Here is a 16632-nt window from a genome sequence, read left to right as displayed (position 1 = left end):
CACAGTTGGGGGGGGCTCAAAATGGCACCCTCATCAGGCCAATTTATGTGTTCAAAACTAAAATATATATTATTATAAAATTGTTTTTTTAAGCTTCCCGGCTCTATTTTTAATAAGTTTTATGTAAATGTGAAGTTTAATATCGTTTAACGGACCCAGAATGTCCGGAAACCCCAGCTGTGTGTGTGTGTGTGTGTGTGTGTGTGTGTGAGAGGATCCAAAATGGGCGCCACGCAGTTCAGTTGCAGGGCTTCGCTCTGATTGGCTGGCTCTTCCCTCCTGGTGGGCGGGGCCGCTGCGTGTAGGGAGAGAGGGGCGGGGGGAATGGGCAGTCACATGACCTCGCGCAGAGCCCAGGCTGACCAATTCCAATATGGTGGCCAGCCTGGCAGGTCTACGGTTCCTGTTGATGATATTGTTGTTCTGCGGGTTCAGGTTCGGCGCCTGCGGCCGGGAGGCTCCGCCGGTTCTCGGGCTGCGACTGGAGGACCCGGCGGGTCCGGTGTGCATGAAGGATCGGATCCTCTCGGCGCCAGAAGGAGCCTCGTTCGAGCTGCGGCTCTTCTTTGGGACCCGGACGGATCTGAATGGAAGCTGGCCGTGGGTGGCGTTCGCTGGGGCGGCTGGAGGGGCCGCCGGGGCGGTCGGGGATGCGCCCGACCCGTGCGGGGAGGAGTCCAACCGTCACGAGTCCGCTTTCCAGGTGACGGGTGAGTTAGTCCTGGATGAGGAGTACAGCGGGTTGGTACCGGTGGAGGTCCGGCAGAGGAGCATCTCTGCGGGAGCGACCTTCCACCACCTGTGCGTGCTGAGCGGAGGCAGCTGGGCGTCGGTGGGCCCGGACAGACTGCGGGTCGACCCGGACCCCGCACCGCCCGCAGACTACATCCCGCCGTGGGGTCTGGCCGTCCTGATTGTGGTGCTGCTCCTGGTCTGCGGGACGCTGAGGACCGTGAACCTGAGCCTGCTGTGGCTGGACCCCGTGGAGCTGTACGTCCTCCACAGCTGCGGTTCCGAGGAGGAGAAGCGGGCCGCCAAGCGCCTGGAGCCCATCAGGAGGAGGGGGAACTTCCTGGTGAGTCCGGAAACTGCTTTTATTAAACTCATTATTACCTGTAAGAGTTCTACTTTGTGCGCAGGGGCGGAAGGACACATTGCGGGGCTCTAGAAGGGGGTCCAGACTCTGGTACCGGGGGGCCCACTTACAGGATCTATATGTTATTATTAAAGATAATAGAAAGAATCTCTGGATAAACGTTTATCATTAAAGCTGCAGCAGGAACGTCAGACGCAGTCGGTCCAGTAGGTGGCGCTGTGTATAAGCATGTAGCTCGGTGCTGATTGGACCTCCTGTCCGTCCCCAGACGTGCTCCCTGCTGTTCCTGTGCGCCCTGGGTCACTCGGCGCTGGGCGTGCTCCTGTACCGGGCCCTGGGCTCCATCGTGTCCGCGGTCTTCGCCAGCGGCTTCCTGGTCTTCTTCCTCGCCGAGCTCGCCCCCCACATCCTGTGCTCCGGCTACGGGTTCCAGCTGGCGCCGGCTCTCACCTGGCTGGCCCAGGTGAGCATCGTGCTCACCTTCCCCCTGTCCTGCCCCGTGGGGCTGATCCTGGACCTGGCTCTGAGGAGGGACGTCAGCACCTGCGGGATACGGGAGAGGGCGATGGAGATGATCCGCACCAGCGTCAACGACCCATACAGGTAACCACGGTTACCATGGCGATGGTGCTGATGTTGGTGATGGTGATGCTGATGTTGGTGATGATGATGTGGTGCTGACCCGCTTCCTGTCCTCGCAGCGAGTTCGTGAAGGAGGAGTTCAGCCGCGGGATGCTGCGCAGTAAGACGGTGGAGGACATCCTGACCCCGCTGAAGGACTGCTTCATGCTGCAGAGCTCCGTCCTCCTCGACTTCTCCACCATGTCTGAGATCATGCAGAGCGGCTACACCCGAGTGCCCATCTACGAGGAGGAGAGGTAACAGACAGACAGACAGACAGGGAGGGAGACAGACAGACAGGGAGAGAGACAGACAGACACAGACAGACAGACAGGGAGACATTTTTTTCAGGTCTTTTTATCTCAGAATTTTGACTTTTTAACTCATAATTTGAGTTTTAATCTCATTATTTTTGCTTTTTATCCCAGAATTTTGTGGTTTTATTTAATACTTTTGACTTTTTATCTCAGAATTTTGATTACCAAATTTGAGTGGTAATCTCATTATTTTAACTTTTTATCCCAGAATTTTTGGTTTTATTTAATAATTTTGCCTTTTATCTCAGAATTTTGAATTTTTAACTCATAATTTGACCTTTAACCTCATTATTTTAACTTTTTATCCCAGAATTTTGAGGTTTTATTTAATACTTTACTTTTTATCAATTTGAGTGGTAATCTCATTATTTTAACTTTTTATCCCAGAATTTTTAGGTTTTATTTAATAATTTTGACCTTTTATCTCAGAATTTTGAATTTTTAACTCATAATTTGAGTTTTAACCTCATTATTTTAACTTTTTATCCCAGAATTTTGTGGTTTTATTTAATACTTTTGACTTTTTATCTCAGAATTTGAGTGGTAATCTCATTATTTTAACTTTTTATCCCAGAATTTTTAGGTTTTATTTAATAATTTTGACCTTTTATCTCAGAATTTTGAATTTTTAACTCATAATTTGAGTGGTAATCTCATTATTTTAACTTTTTATCCCAGAATTTTTAGGTTTTATTTAATAATTTTGACCTTTTATCTCAGAATTTTGAATTTTTAACTCATAATTTGAGTGGTAATCTCATTATTTTAACTTTTTATCCCAGAATTTTTAGGTTTTATTTAATAATTTTGACCTTTTATCTCAGAATTTTGAATTTTTAACTCATAATTTGAGTGGTAATCTCATTATTTTAACTTTTTATTTCAGAATTTCGACTTTTATTATGTTTGTCAAGTTTTTTATGAACTCTAAAACAGAAATGAGCGTTTGAAGGATCAGAACTGTTTGTTGAGATAAATAAGTTCCTTTATTGATCCCGTTAGAGGGATCGTAGTGTTGTATGATAAAATAAAAAATATAGAATATGAAAAATGTACACAATAAAGTGGAATAAAGTCCAGATCATCAATCATCCATCTTTCTAACACTTCAGGTTATTTTATCGGTTTCATGCCTCCATAATAATTTCAACTTTTTATCTCATTATTTTGCTTTAACACAAACATTTATTTTATTTTAGGGCAGAAACGAGTTTCCATAACGGCGCCTTTAACTCATCCGACCTCCGGCAGCTTTAACCAGAAGAACATTAATGTTTCACAGCGAGCAGTTCACTGTTTAAACTTTATATAATGATCACAGAGAAAGATCCTGTTACTGTTTAAACCTCCTCACATTTCTCTTGTTGTTGGTTCAGTGAGCTACAATAACAGAGAGATACATAAAGTATGTGTGTGTGCCAGTATGTACTTTTATCTCTTATACTTCTTATCTCATAATTGTGACTTTTTTAACTCATAATTATGACTTTTTATCCAATAACTGTAACTTTTAACCCATAATTGTGACTTTTTATCCAATAATTATGACTTTTTATCCAATAACTGTGATTTTTATCCCATAATTGTGACTTTTTTACTCATAATTATGACTTTTTATCCAATAACTGTAACTTTTAACCCAAAATTGTGACTTTTTAATTCATAATTATGACCTTTTATCCAATAACTGTAACTTTTATCTAATAATTGTGACTTTTTTACTCATAATTGTGACTTTTTATCCAATAATTATGACTTTTTATCCAATAACTGTGATTTTTATCCCATAATTGTGACTTTTTATCCCATAATTGTGACTTTTTTACTCCTAATTATGACTTTTTATCCAATAACTGTAACTTTTTACTCATAATTATGACTTTTAACCCAAAATTGTTACTTTTTTACTCGTAATTTTGACTTTTTATCCAATAACTGTAACTTTTAACCCATAATTGTGACTTTTTAATTCATAATTATGACCTTTTATCCAATAACTGTAACTTTTATCTAATAATTGTGACTTTTTTACTCATAATTGTGACTTTTTATCCAATAATTATGACTTTTTATCCAATAACTGTGATTTTTATCCCATAATTGTGACTTTTTATCCCATAACTGTGACTTTTTTACTCCTAATTATGACTTTTTATCCAATAACTGTAACTTTTTACTCATAATTATGACTTTTAACCCAAAATTGTTACTTTTTTACCCGTAATTTTGACTTAACATTACTATGTTTGAATCAAGGCTTAACTTTAATTATAAAAGTACCTACAACCACGACCAACAAACAGCGTATTAATTAGGTTTCTCTCTCATTAACATGCGTTTGACTCTCCAGGTCCAACATTGTGGAGATCCTGTATGTGAAGGACTTGGCTCTGGTGGACCCCGACGACTGCACCCCGATGACGACCATCACCAAGTTCTACAACCACCCGCTGCACTACGTCTTCAACGACACCAAACTGGACGCCATGCTGGAGGAGTTCAAGAAAGGTGCGCTCACATTCGCAAAGCACACACATAGATAATAGACAATAATAGATCATTTACACTTTTTATTTCATCATTATGACTTTTAAAAACGTGTTTTATGTCTGTTCACATAACGCTGAATCAGTCACAGTTTGAAGAGTTCTGACCCTTTAGTGAAGAGTTTGACCTCTGACCTTTCTCCTCGCTCCGTCAGGAAACTCTCACATGGCCATCGTCCAGAAGGTGAACAACGAGGGGGAGGGAGACCCTTTCTACGAGGTGCTGGGATTGGTCACGTTAGAGGACGTCATCGAGGAGATCATCAAATCGGAGATCCTGGACGAGTCTGATGGCTACTGTAATTATTACTTCTTACTTCTGATTTTGACGTAATGTCATAAATATAATTTTTATCTCTTAATTTTGACTTTTAATTTCATTATTAGGACTTTTTATATCGTGATTATCACTTTATATATTAGAATTATGACATTTTGTATCATGATTTTGATGTTTTATTTAATAATTTCACCTTTTTATCTCTTAATTCTTTTTATTTGATTTTTTTTACCTTTTCTCTCATAATTTTAACTCAATCTGATAATTATTACTTTTTATCTCATAATTATGACTTTTAATCCATTAGTTTTGACCTAATCTCATAAATATATATATATTTTTTAAATCTCATAATATCATAATTCTGACTTTTTACATTATAATTTTGAGTTAACATGAACATTTTTTATTATTACGGCTGTTTCGATCTTATTGTTTTATTTTACTGGCAGATTTGAGCTTCCATAATTAACCCTTTAACTTAGAGAACCCGTCGACTTCCAGCTGAATGAAGTGAAAATATCAGACACACATTTCCAGCTGGTGCGCTCTCTACAGAAAGTCTTTATATCCAGGTTGAGTCCGACGGCGTCCGTAAGTTCCCGTGTTTATAAGTGTCCTGATCTCCGCAGTGGACCGGAAGGTGAAGCGTCCTCTCGCTCAGCTGGAGATTCCTCTGGAGCCTCGCAGCGTCCACGAGGAGTTCTCGCTCTTCAAGCCTCCCGAAGGAGAACCCAAGATCCGAACGTCGCCGCAGCTCCTGCTGGCAACGCACCGCTTCCTGTCCAGAGGTGTGTGTGTGTGTGTGTGTGTGTGTGTGTGTGTGTGTGTGTGTGTGTGTGTGTGTGTGTGGTTGAAATCAGTCACAGTTTAACACCACACATGTACTTATTGTGTTACTGTTGTTTATCAGACCCTCCAGGAAGCTGCGATGTTGTGATCACAACAGTTAATGCAAATTCAACCCCCGTGAATTAACTTTATCTCATAAATTTCACTTCTTATCTCATAATTTAGTTTTTGTGTCATAATTTTTACTCAATCTCATAATTAGGACTTCTTATCTCATAGTTTTGACTTTGTGTCTTATCATTTTCACCTTTTTATTTCATCATTTTTACTCTTTATCTCATAATTTTGACTTTTTATGTCATAATTTCAATTTTTTAATCTCATAATTTTTTGTGTGAAGTTGTGAATTGATTCAGGATTGTAAGGATTTTTCCTACAAACATCTAGAGCTTTATAAGTTAGGTTTGATTTTAATTCTACAAATTATACAACCAAAAACAATAAAAAGGCCTAAAAATACAGAAATCAGACATTTTAATCTGCAACAATCCCAAAGTAAGTCCTGTGAAACCCTGGAGGAGCTGATGTATTATCACTGTTATCAGAGTTTTATTAGAGGTCGACAGTCTGTGTGACATCAGACAGAGAGTTAACGTGTAACTGTGTCTCTGTGACCTTTAACCCCTGCAGAGGTGGAGCACTTCAGCCCGGGACGCGTGTCCGAGAAGGTCCTGTTCCACCTGCTCCGTCACCCCAGCGTGAACCAGGAAGTGCACTTCGACCCAAACAACCGGCTGAGCGCGGGTCACTACCTGTACACCCGGAACCACCCGGTGGATTATTTCATCCTGCTGCTGCAGGTAGGGGCTGCTGCACCGAGGGGGGGGGGCAGAGGTTTTCTTTCTGTACTGATCTTTCTCTAATGACTACAAAACTGATTGTGCTTCAAATCTTTTGTAGTTTTTAAGCAGCGTGGACGTAAAATAAGTCTTTAATTACATTTAAAAAGGACTTAAAATAAACCTGATGAAAGTTAAAGAGACCTTGATACAATAAGTTATTTTTTTATTCATCTTCGAAATAAATAAATGTAAAAGGAACTGTTTCACTGCAATAACAGCCCTTCTAGAATCTGTAATTTATTCACATTTTATTGGTTATTAATGGTGTAAATTGAGTAAAACTAGTGTAAAAATCTACTGAAATATTGTAATGAGCCTTAAAACTACAAATAAATGTCAAAAATCTCATCAATCTGTGTTTATTACAAACAATGAAAACTCAAAATAAGTATTTTGGTCACTTTGAGTTGAATTTAAGAAGATTTGTACCTGTATCTTAAATTTGATATGAATAATTAGTAAATACAATCTTACAATAAGACACAATTTCTTTCAAACAGCTGAATAAAAATCAGTGACTTTTGCATCCGAAACATTATGTTCAGTATTTTTTATTAAAACAATAAATAAAAAAACTAAGCTGCTTCGTTTCCAACACTGGGACCAGACGACTTTCTGTTAAACTGAGAAGTTGTGCGAGTGCTCTTATTCTGAAAATAAGTACTATAATCTTGTTCCTCTGCTGGAATATTTGCAACCAGTGTTGCAACCAGATTACTACTCTAATGCAAAATGTGCTTGATAAGATCATTTCTCCTTTTAGACAATAAATATGGTCTCATTTCCCAAAAACAAGTCTTTTTCTGCAGAACTTTATAAACTCCAGGTTTGTTTGACTGGTTTCAACCACAGAAGATCAGAAACTACAACGGATCAACTTCCAGTTTCAGAAATATGCTCATGTGGTTCATTTAATTCAGCTGTACACAACTCAACGACAGGTCTAGTGTTTCTAGACATTTTAATGGCTTTAAATATAAAGAACAAACAAAAAGAGATTAAAATAAAATCTGCCTTTATATAAAACGTCAATAACTACAAGAACTGCAGAATGAGGATAAATATTGTGGGTGAATAAAGTTTTAATGAAGAATCTGTAGCAGTTTTACATCGTCTTTATTGAACAGAAGCTATTTGAAGTAAAGAACGACACTGTTTGTCCTTTAGGGTCGCGTGGAGGTGGAGATCGGCAAAGAGGGGCTGAAGTTTGAGAACGGGGCGTTTACGTACTACGGCGTCTCCGCTCTGACGCTGCCATCTTCAGGTGAGATCAGGAACAACAGGAACACGACTGCTTCACATTGGGGATGTAACTCGGTGGTTCCCAACCTGGGGGTCGGGGTCCCCACTAGCGGTCGCCAAAGCTTCACAGAACTTTACAAATACACACAGTAGACCGATATCTCACCGTCCTGCAATAGGAACGTAAATAACAATCAGAGAGTTAATAGAACAAGAGTCAGGGAGAAGAAAACACTGAAAGAAGACTATTAAGTCTGTATGATCGTTAATAAATAAATAAATACATCAAACAGACAGATAATTGTATAAAAAGATCCTAAAAATATAAAGAAAATGGATCTCTAAAGCAATATTGACAGGAAGTGAACTGCAGTGTCACTTATTCAGAGGTCTGCAGTTGAGTCAGTGATAGTATGTATGTATGATGTTTATTAGACCTATGTAATCTGAATTGGAAGGGCGCGTTGTCATGAGCTGTATCTTGTATATTTATTATTAGCTATGTGGTATGTGTATGCACCTTTATGTAATCTGGTGGAAAAACATTAACATTTAAAACCGGATCACACCAAACAAATATTTGCTTGCGTGCCCCCGTGTATGCAAAGTGTCCTCCTTTTTGATGTGAAGGAAGTGGCCACCCTAGTCAGTGATAGGAAAAGGTTTGGAGCCGCTGCTGTAAATGTGACGCAGCGTTAATGTTTTGTATAATATTAAATAATACACGCTGAGTGAACTTTCATCATCGTGCAGTTACAACATGAACCAAACAAAAGAAAGATTTTCTACCGAATTCTGATGCAGTTTTCCACCATGTTTACAGAACTGAGGTAGATATGAGTCGGCACGTGGCTATAAAAAGACCGCGGCTGCAGATATTGTGCTGACTCAGAGAGTGTGTGTGTGTGTGTGTGTGTGTGTGTGTGTGTGTGTGTGTGTCTCTCTGTGTGTGTGTGTGTGTTTGCAGTGCACCAGTCTCCAGTGTCGACCCAGCGTCACTCCCCCAGGGATCCCTTTGAGTCAGCAGAAGCTACGAGCCCGTCCAGCTATTGTCCCGACTACACCGTCCGAGCTCTCACTGACCTGCAGCTCATACGGGTGAGTGTGTGTGAGAGTGTGTGTGTGTGAGAGTGTGTGTGTGTGTGTGTGTGTGTGTGTGTGTCAGTGAGTGTGTGTCAGTGAGTGTGTGTGTGAGTGTGTGTGTGTGTGTGTGTGTGTGTGTCATACACTGTGTGATTTTAGGGCTGTCTCAGGTTGTGTCAGATTAAATTTGTCCGACTATAACGTCTGTGAGGATGTGTTATATCAGCAGTGGTGGAATGTAACTAAGTATATTTACTCAGATACTTAAAGGTCCAGAGTGTCACACTGAGGAGGATCTATTGTCAGAAATATAATATTAATAGGTATGTTTTCATTAGTTTATAATCACCTGAACATAAGGACTATTGTGTTTTCGTTACCTTAGAATAAGACGTTTTTATCTACAGAGGAAGCGCGTCCTCTTCTGGTGGCGGAGTCCGCAATGTTTCTACAGTAGCCCAGAACAGACAAACAACATAATGAAAACATACCTATGAACATTATATTCCATTTAGCTTTTTCTCCAACTTCTTAAGCTGAATAATGTGTTTAAAAACCCTCTTGGATGAGCTGTAAGACGCATCGTCACAGAGCTGAAAACCGGCTGATTTACGTGGTTCTCAGAGGACAAACATACGACGATCTTACAGGATACGACACGTTGTTGTAGATTATAAAGTATTTAAAATGAGCTCAACCTTTAACGTCTACAGCAGTTATATTAATATAATAATAAAACACTGACGGCTCTATGAGAACTTACATTTATCTGCTAACACTTGAACTTCAGTAATGTGCTGATTGAATCTCAGGTGACACGTCTGCAGTATCTGAACGCTCTCATGGCGTCGCGGGTCGGCCAGAGTCCAGATCCTCCTGAGATCAAGATCCTGCCCAACAGCCAGACCAAGCTGCTGAACGAGAGAAACACCACACAAGGTAGCTTTGCTCCCGGCGCTGTTTGACTTCCAGGGTCTGCCCCCCCCCCCCCCTTCGCACTAAAACTCTGCTTTGGATTCTTTACTAACTTTACTTTGTAGTGTTTCTACACTGTGCTTTCCTGTTTTTGCCTTCAGCTGAACTAAAATAATTTTCTCTCTTTCTCTTTCTTTTCCCTCCTCGCGTGCCTCCACGTCTCCTCTCTCCTCTGGCCCGTCCAGAGTTCCCTGTAAACTTTTCATTCTTTGATACCATTGAGAACTACTGTTAGTACTTTGTAGTGCATGAGGTCGATGAGACGCAGGCTGCCTGTGGCATGACAGCAGACCGCACACAGTCTCTCACACACACTGACTGTTTGTACCCTTTACCCTGTGAGATCAGTGGTCCCTGTGGGTTTATGTTCATGAGACAGATCTCTTGAATCAGGATGTGTGTGTGTTAGTGTAAATGTGTGTGTTTCTTCATCCTGTGGCGTCCCTCCTCTCTGCTCTCCCCTGAAATCTCCTCTGTTGGCTACGTCAGATCTGATTCAGCTCTTCGCTTTTTAACATCTTTTTAAATAAGAGACGGCGGGAAGAAGACGCAAAAGTGACGAGAGACTCTGAAAGAAGCACAATCAGTGAAAAATGAACTATTAGATGCGAGTATTTTGGTATCGGAAGCGTTCTGGTTTCCAGTTATAGTGGATAAAGTAGTATTTTAACTAATTCTTTTATTTTCGCGTCATGCACACAAAGTGCCGAACCCTCGTGGGTTTTACAAGACACCAAAAATACAGCTGCAGTCATCAAACATTTCATTTCATTACAAAGTTACAGATTATAGATTATTATACAGCTTAAACTAAATATTCTGCCTTCTCTCCCAAACTTGGTACAGAAAGTTTGCTACATAAAGGCCCCCGACTAAAGATTTCACTAGTCGACTGGTAGTAGTTGTTAGATTAGGTCAATAGCCGACTATAGGATTTTAATTGAATGATTTAAGTGTCTATATTTTATCAGCGGCCCGTTAAACGCTAACAGAAACAGCGGTAATGATTGTGAATGTGTCAGAACAACCAGCGAGGAGACAAACTAGCTAATAGCAGCTAGCACAGTTCGCATATGCAAAGAAGAAATGTCTCAGTTGAATATATTTTTTTAGTGATTCTGAGTCTCGCAGTGCTGAGCAGGTTTTGGTAGCATGTAGGAGGAACTGTAATCTGAAAAGTAACTAAAGTTGTGGAACATTAAGTTACCAAAGCCTGCTAACCGATTATCGGATCGATATTCAGCAATTGTACCATTATCGGTATTTTCTTCAACAGACTGCCGATAAAATTCATTTAAAAATGCTGAAATCTGTCTGATCAGTACCTGATACCCCGAGTAATACTAGAGTAATTAATATCTGAACATGAGCTGAGAAAGAGTCTGTTTAGTTAGAATTGGTAAAAATGTCAATGAGGTTTTGAATGAGATTTTCTTCCTCTGGTTTCTCTATGCACCAACAGCGACTTCTTCTTGATCTAAAGAACCTTCTTCGTCTCTCTTGCGTCGTCTTCCACGCCAGCGGTCGGCGCCACCTCCTCTGTTTTTATTCCCTCCGTCACTCTCTGTGTGTGTGTTTGTGTTTGACTCACCTCGGCGTGACGTCCCCGCCTGCCCTTCACTCACCCCAGCTCTCCTCTCATTGGTCGGGTTTCCACAGGTGGCAGTAGTAGGAGCCAGGAGAGCTCCACAGAAGAGGAGGCTCATGGGTAGTGCGGTCCTGCTGTTACAGACCTGCTCCAAAACAAGTAGAGATTATTAGTTTTTGTTTGTTTTTATTGACGGATCATCTATGGCTGGAACGTAGTTATTGGACAAGACTGGAGTGAGAGTGATTTTATTTGTCTGTTATGTTCTCATCTCCATCCTCATTCCTTTAAAATTATTATTTGATGTTGTTTTATACACTTTGGACTATATATGTGTGTGTGTGTGTGTGTGTGTGTGTGTATGTATGTATATATATATATATATATATATATATATATATATACACACACATACACACATTTTATTATAATTTGGCAGTGCCTTTCTTCCAGGTTTAGCCTTTCGTACTAAACTCTGCATTGTCATTCCTCACTATTGCTGTCTGGGTGCCAAAGCTACGTGTCTGTCTGTCTGTCTGTCTGTCTGTCTGTCTGTCTGTCTGTCTGTACTGAAGCATCCGTCCGTTTGAGACACTAAAGATAAAAAATAAACACACACAAGCTGGTTAAAAGCAGGTTTGCACATTAAATTTGTGCACTGTTGACAGAGTTAAGCTATTTTTTACAAGCCGTAAAAGGTACGTCCAGATTTTTTACGCCATCACGTAACGCCAACGCCAAAATATGAAAGATTCAAGTTAGAAAGGGACGCAGGTCGTAACCAAAGTAAAAAAGGATTAAAGGCTCAAGATGAACGAGTGGTTGTAAAAAAGTGAATGATTATTCAATTGTCAGAAAAATAACTATTTTGATAATCAATGATTTGCAGTTATGAGTATTTGCTGCTTTTCTTTGTCTTGTGTGATAATAAACTGAATATATTGGTTTTTCAGACAAAACAGGACATCTGAACACGTCATATGTGGCAATTCTTCCCCATTTTCTGACATTTTATACACCAAAATAGAAATAAAATAATAAAATAATGGTTGTAATCCAACATGTTTGAGCGTATATACAGTGCTGACGTTTGCGTGCGAGTAAAGACGGGAGAGTTGTGTATTTTAGCCAAACAGTATCTGTAAGAGAAACAAGCCATTTGCCTCCTATATTCCTTTTAGCAAACTTTCACCTGCAGGTGGTGCTGCGTTCAACAGTATCTCAGAATCAGCTTCATTAATCTGGTTCTGGTTTCCATTATCTGTCAACCTGTCAAATATCTGCTCAGATTCATAATATAGTTGTTTTATTTTATGATTTAAATGTTTTTGTAAAAGCTGCTCGTGTTTAAACAATATTTAACATCTGAGAACTTTTGATTTCTTAGTTTTAAAAGTTCAGATAAGACAAAAGAAAATAATAATCAGACTCATCCATCCATCAGCTCTAACTAATTATCTTTAATAATAAAAATAGTGTTAGTTGTAAGTTTGGTATCAAAACTCAGGTATCAGCACTAGTATTTTAAAATGTCAAACTATATGCAGCATTACTACTCACTGCAGTTGGGCTCAAACTAAAATCATAATGATCTTTAATCAATTAGTCTAATTCACATTCACATTTTCCAGCTTCAGGATCTGCTGCTTTATACGACTGTAACCTGAATAACTTTGTGTTTGTCGGACAAAAAGAGACGTTTGAAGACGCCGATATCTGCCTTTTACTTTATTCCTACGTTTTATGGACTTAACAGCTAATCAGTTAAGCAAATAAAAGAAGCAATGATTTGTTACTCTGTGGCGTATTCTTATCCGCAGATAGTTTAAAGTTAAGGTTGAAGATATTCTACAACTTTGTTTAAACAAATCCCATTAAATGTCTGTCCGTCTTCCTGTCTGTTGCTCTCAGCTTCAAGCTATGGAGGCTCATTTCAGCCAATGTGACGAGAAAAAATAGGATTTCTGCAAATTATTTTAATGAGAAATGTTCTCAAAATACTGACTTACTATCACAAAGTCAGTATTTTGAGATACTAAGTCAAAATACTGAGAAACTTTCTTAATATTTTGAGATAATAAGTCATTATTTTGAGGAAGTTTCTCATAATTACTTACAGAATCTTTTACGTCACATTGACAGAAATGAGCTTTACATACCAAGCCCATTGGTTCCTACTGAAGATATAAATCTTTAAAAACACCTTACAAATATATATTTACATGGTTAAAAAAGGTTCAGTAATTTCCTAAATCATCTGCAGTTTTTAATCAAACAAAGAGGGAACAGTGCATTTGTTGGGGACTATTTTAAGCGGCGGATTAAATCCACAGTTAGTGAGTATTTGGGGCAGCAGGATGGTGCATGTGAGACTGAGTCAAAATAAATTACATGATCTCACTCTGTGTGTGTGTGTGTGTGTGTGTGTGGCGTGTGTGAGAGAGCAATATTTCCCTAGTACATGTCAGCAAACGAGCATCCAGCCTCCACCTGAACTCCATTACCCATCATGTCTGTATGTCGATGAGCTTTTAAAAACATCCGTCATTGTTGCATGAGTGTAAAAGAAGCGGGAAAATGTCAGCAACGGCCTCTAAACGTGTTTCTGTGTGTTTGTAGATTAATATATATTAACGATGAGGAGGGATGTTTGCGAGGCCAACTCTCTCCGTGAGCTGTAAAACTAAAATCAGTGTTTTGGGGTTTTTTTTAAAAAAGGAAACGGTTTGGATTTATTCCATTACGATGTGACGGAGTATTGGGGCCATACTAAGAGGAAAAATAAATAAATAATAAATTAAATTTTGGAAATTACGAGAATAAAGTCGTAAAATTCATTCGCACAATTGTTTCAAAGTCCTGATACTGATGATAATTTGATGCTGATGATCCAAAAGATTAAGTATTTCCTCATTTGTGAAACCGATATCAAAGTATAACTTCACAAGATGCTCAACATTCCTCATTTTAACGCAGCTGGAAGAGTTCTCGCAATATTACGACTTTTTCCTGTAATTCCCCCCAAAAAGTCTGGCCCTAACACTCCGAGGTAAATACTCACGTGCCCAGATGTACTTTGAGAAAGTGATGTGTGCAGTAATTTCCTCGTGTCCATACCCGCCCGAGGGGATTCCCTCATAGTGCGACACTGTAAAACATACGGGACAAACAACACATGCTCAGAGTCAGATACTGGCTCCACTTTGGTCTGGAGTTTAGAATAATCTGCAATATTGTGTTGTTCCCCTCACCTTTACCAACAGTGGCACTAACTCCAACTAGTCATCTAACAACCGTAACTCAATCTGACCCATAACCACAACCACGGAGGGGTGTCGGTATGACAACCGCTACTGGAGGTGGGAGGGAAGAGCAGAAATGAAAGTTCATCTAGATCAGATTCTGAGTTCACTGTTCGGTTTTCATTGTTAAGTTTTGAATACAATCCATAAAATATGTCACTTAGTTTACAAAATAATAGAAAAGGGAAATGAGAAAAAGTTTAGAAACCGCTGTCCAACAGTAAGAAGCGCTGTCATTGTTTAAATCTTTTTACCTACAGTTTCTACGGTAGCTCAGAAAGGACAAACCAAATGTTTAACAAATTTAAAATAAATATTATTTATAAATATCTCCAAAATTCAGTTGTCCCGCTTTTCTTACAGCGTAATCACAGCCCGATGGGAGTTTCCTCGCAGCCGGTATGAAGAGAGGAGTAATTACTCTCTCCACGTATTAACAGTATTTGCACGCGAGTTTTGTATTTATACGACAAAAACCGTAAAAGAAATCCGAACTTTTCCTCTCTGCACCGGCCGTGTTACGTTAGCGCCGTTCGTCTCTTTGATTCCATTTGTGTGTTTTATTTTTTGTTTTGATTCATTCAGTGTTATCACTCCATATTCCAGGAGAAATCTTTAAATCTGTGTGATTCTGAGTACATATTGTTCAGCTGTTTTTTACTTCATATGTTTGTTCTGTTGTAATGATTTTAAATTTCTTTGGGTATCAGAAGAATGTAAAAAGATAATCATTGTTTGTGCTACTCGTACTGATTGAGAGAGATGTCTGGGGGTTGATGACGATGATGATGTGGAGAACTGTGTGTTGATATACGAGGATGTAGTTTATAGATTATTGGTCTCAGTTTTCAGGTACAACACGGAGTAGTGGAACTATTTGGTTTCTGTCCAGGTTACATTTGTATAGAACTTCTCAGTCTTATTTTATTATAATTTTTTTGGGAATGCTTCCAGTTTTGGGGACATTGAGAGTCCATTGCATTTAACACTTTCAATAATCAAGTTTCTTAGGAAATAAACTCAATCCTGTTCTAAATGTGCTGTTTTTGTTTGTCTCTTCTGTTCCAACACAAAGTAAAGCAATAATATAATAATAATAAAATGTCTATAAACATGTATTTGAGTTGTGTTCTTACATTATCCCAAATGTTTCCAACAATGTTGAAACTTTAAGTTGAGGTTTCACCGGTCGCCTGTCGATGGCGTCATATCCCCTTTGTGCCTGCGTCAGCGTTGTGGTTGTCTGCCAGAAGCTGTCATACATTGACTGTTGATCCAGTCTGAAGCCACATTGTTACCATCCACTGTTTAGATCTTGGTGCTTTTTAACTCTAGATTTGAACCGGATGAAGGATTTTAGTCATCGGACGTCTGGATCTTAAGTTATCAGAGAAACAAGCTGAGCTAACGTTAGCAGCAGCTCGGCTCGCAGCCCCTCCGGGACGTCCTTTGTCTGTCCAACAGCGTGGGAGAAGCAGTGATTGTTAAGGTGGAACTGCTTTATTCAGTGTGTTTAGTGGTTTTAATCAGCGGGTCTGTTTGTGTTGGAGAGGAGGAGACCTCTGTGGATCATTGGGCTCCCGGTAGAAACCTCCTGAACCATGAACACTGAAGGAATCCTAACCGGGAGAAACTGACTGCAATGACGCCAATGGTGGTGAAGACAACAACTCCCATGATCCCACGCTGCTTCACCACCTCATTGAACTAGTCTTTTGTTATTGTTCTGATGTGAGAAACGCCCTTGTGGCAGAAATTATATAGTTGCTCATGAACACACCAAAGTCGGAAGAATGACTTCTCGGGAAAAATAGAAGTCTGATAGTATCGAGTTTTCTCGAGAAATTAGCCGACTACTCAGTTGATTTATCAGCTCGGTTAATTATTA

General features: G+C 39.6%; 1 protein-coding gene across 2 annotated transcripts; it reads left to right on the top strand.

The window, feature by feature from the left end:
• Nucleotides 1–336: 336 nt before the first annotated feature.
• LOC127370405 (metal transporter CNNM3) lies at nucleotides 337–15860 on the top strand. Of its 2 annotated transcripts, none has more exons than XM_051412414.1 (11): nucleotides 337–1075; nucleotides 1365–1699; nucleotides 1798–1974; nucleotides 4385–4542; nucleotides 4736–4879; nucleotides 5493–5651; nucleotides 6343–6512; nucleotides 7722–7818; nucleotides 8764–8894; nucleotides 9692–9818; nucleotides 10040–10986. In XM_051412414.1, exons 1-11 carry the CDS (start codon nucleotides 374–376, stop codon nucleotides 10087–10089), a joined length of 2250 nt encoding a protein of 749 aa, XP_051268374.1. In that variant the 5' UTR covers nucleotides 337–373; the 3' UTR covers nucleotides 10090–10986. The 2 variants fall into 2 exon arrangements, with proteins under 2 accessions (XP_051268374.1, XP_051268373.1); XM_051412413.1 differs by lacking the exon at nucleotides 10040–10986 and adding an exon at nucleotides 11514–15860 and having other exon boundaries at nucleotides 338–1075.
• Nucleotides 15861–16632: the final 772 nt, after the last annotated feature.

The sequence above is a fragment of the Dicentrarchus labrax genome, unplaced genomic scaffold (assembly GCF_905237075.1).
Source record: "Dicentrarchus labrax unplaced genomic scaffold, dlabrax2021, whole genome shotgun sequence".
Classification (NCBI taxonomy): domain Eukaryota; kingdom Metazoa; phylum Chordata; class Actinopteri; family Moronidae; genus Dicentrarchus; species Dicentrarchus labrax.
Note: the sequence above shows the minus strand (reverse complement) of the source record. Positions and strands in the feature narration are given on the sequence as shown.

Bases quoted from the DNA above. Each gene is read 5' to 3' on its own strand.
- LOC127370405 (XM_051412413.1), top strand. From the start codon at position 374: ATGGTGGCCAGCCTGGCAGGTCTACGGTTCCTGTTGATGATATTGTTG. The intron at 4,543-4,735 runs GTGCGCTCACAT...TCGCTCCGTCAG, and splicing joins GCTGGAGGAGTTCAAGAAAG to GAAACTCTCACATGGCCATC. The intron at 4,880-5,492 runs GTAATTATTACT...TGATCTCCGCAG, and splicing joins GGACGAGTCTGATGGCTACT to TGGACCGGAAGGTGAAGCGT.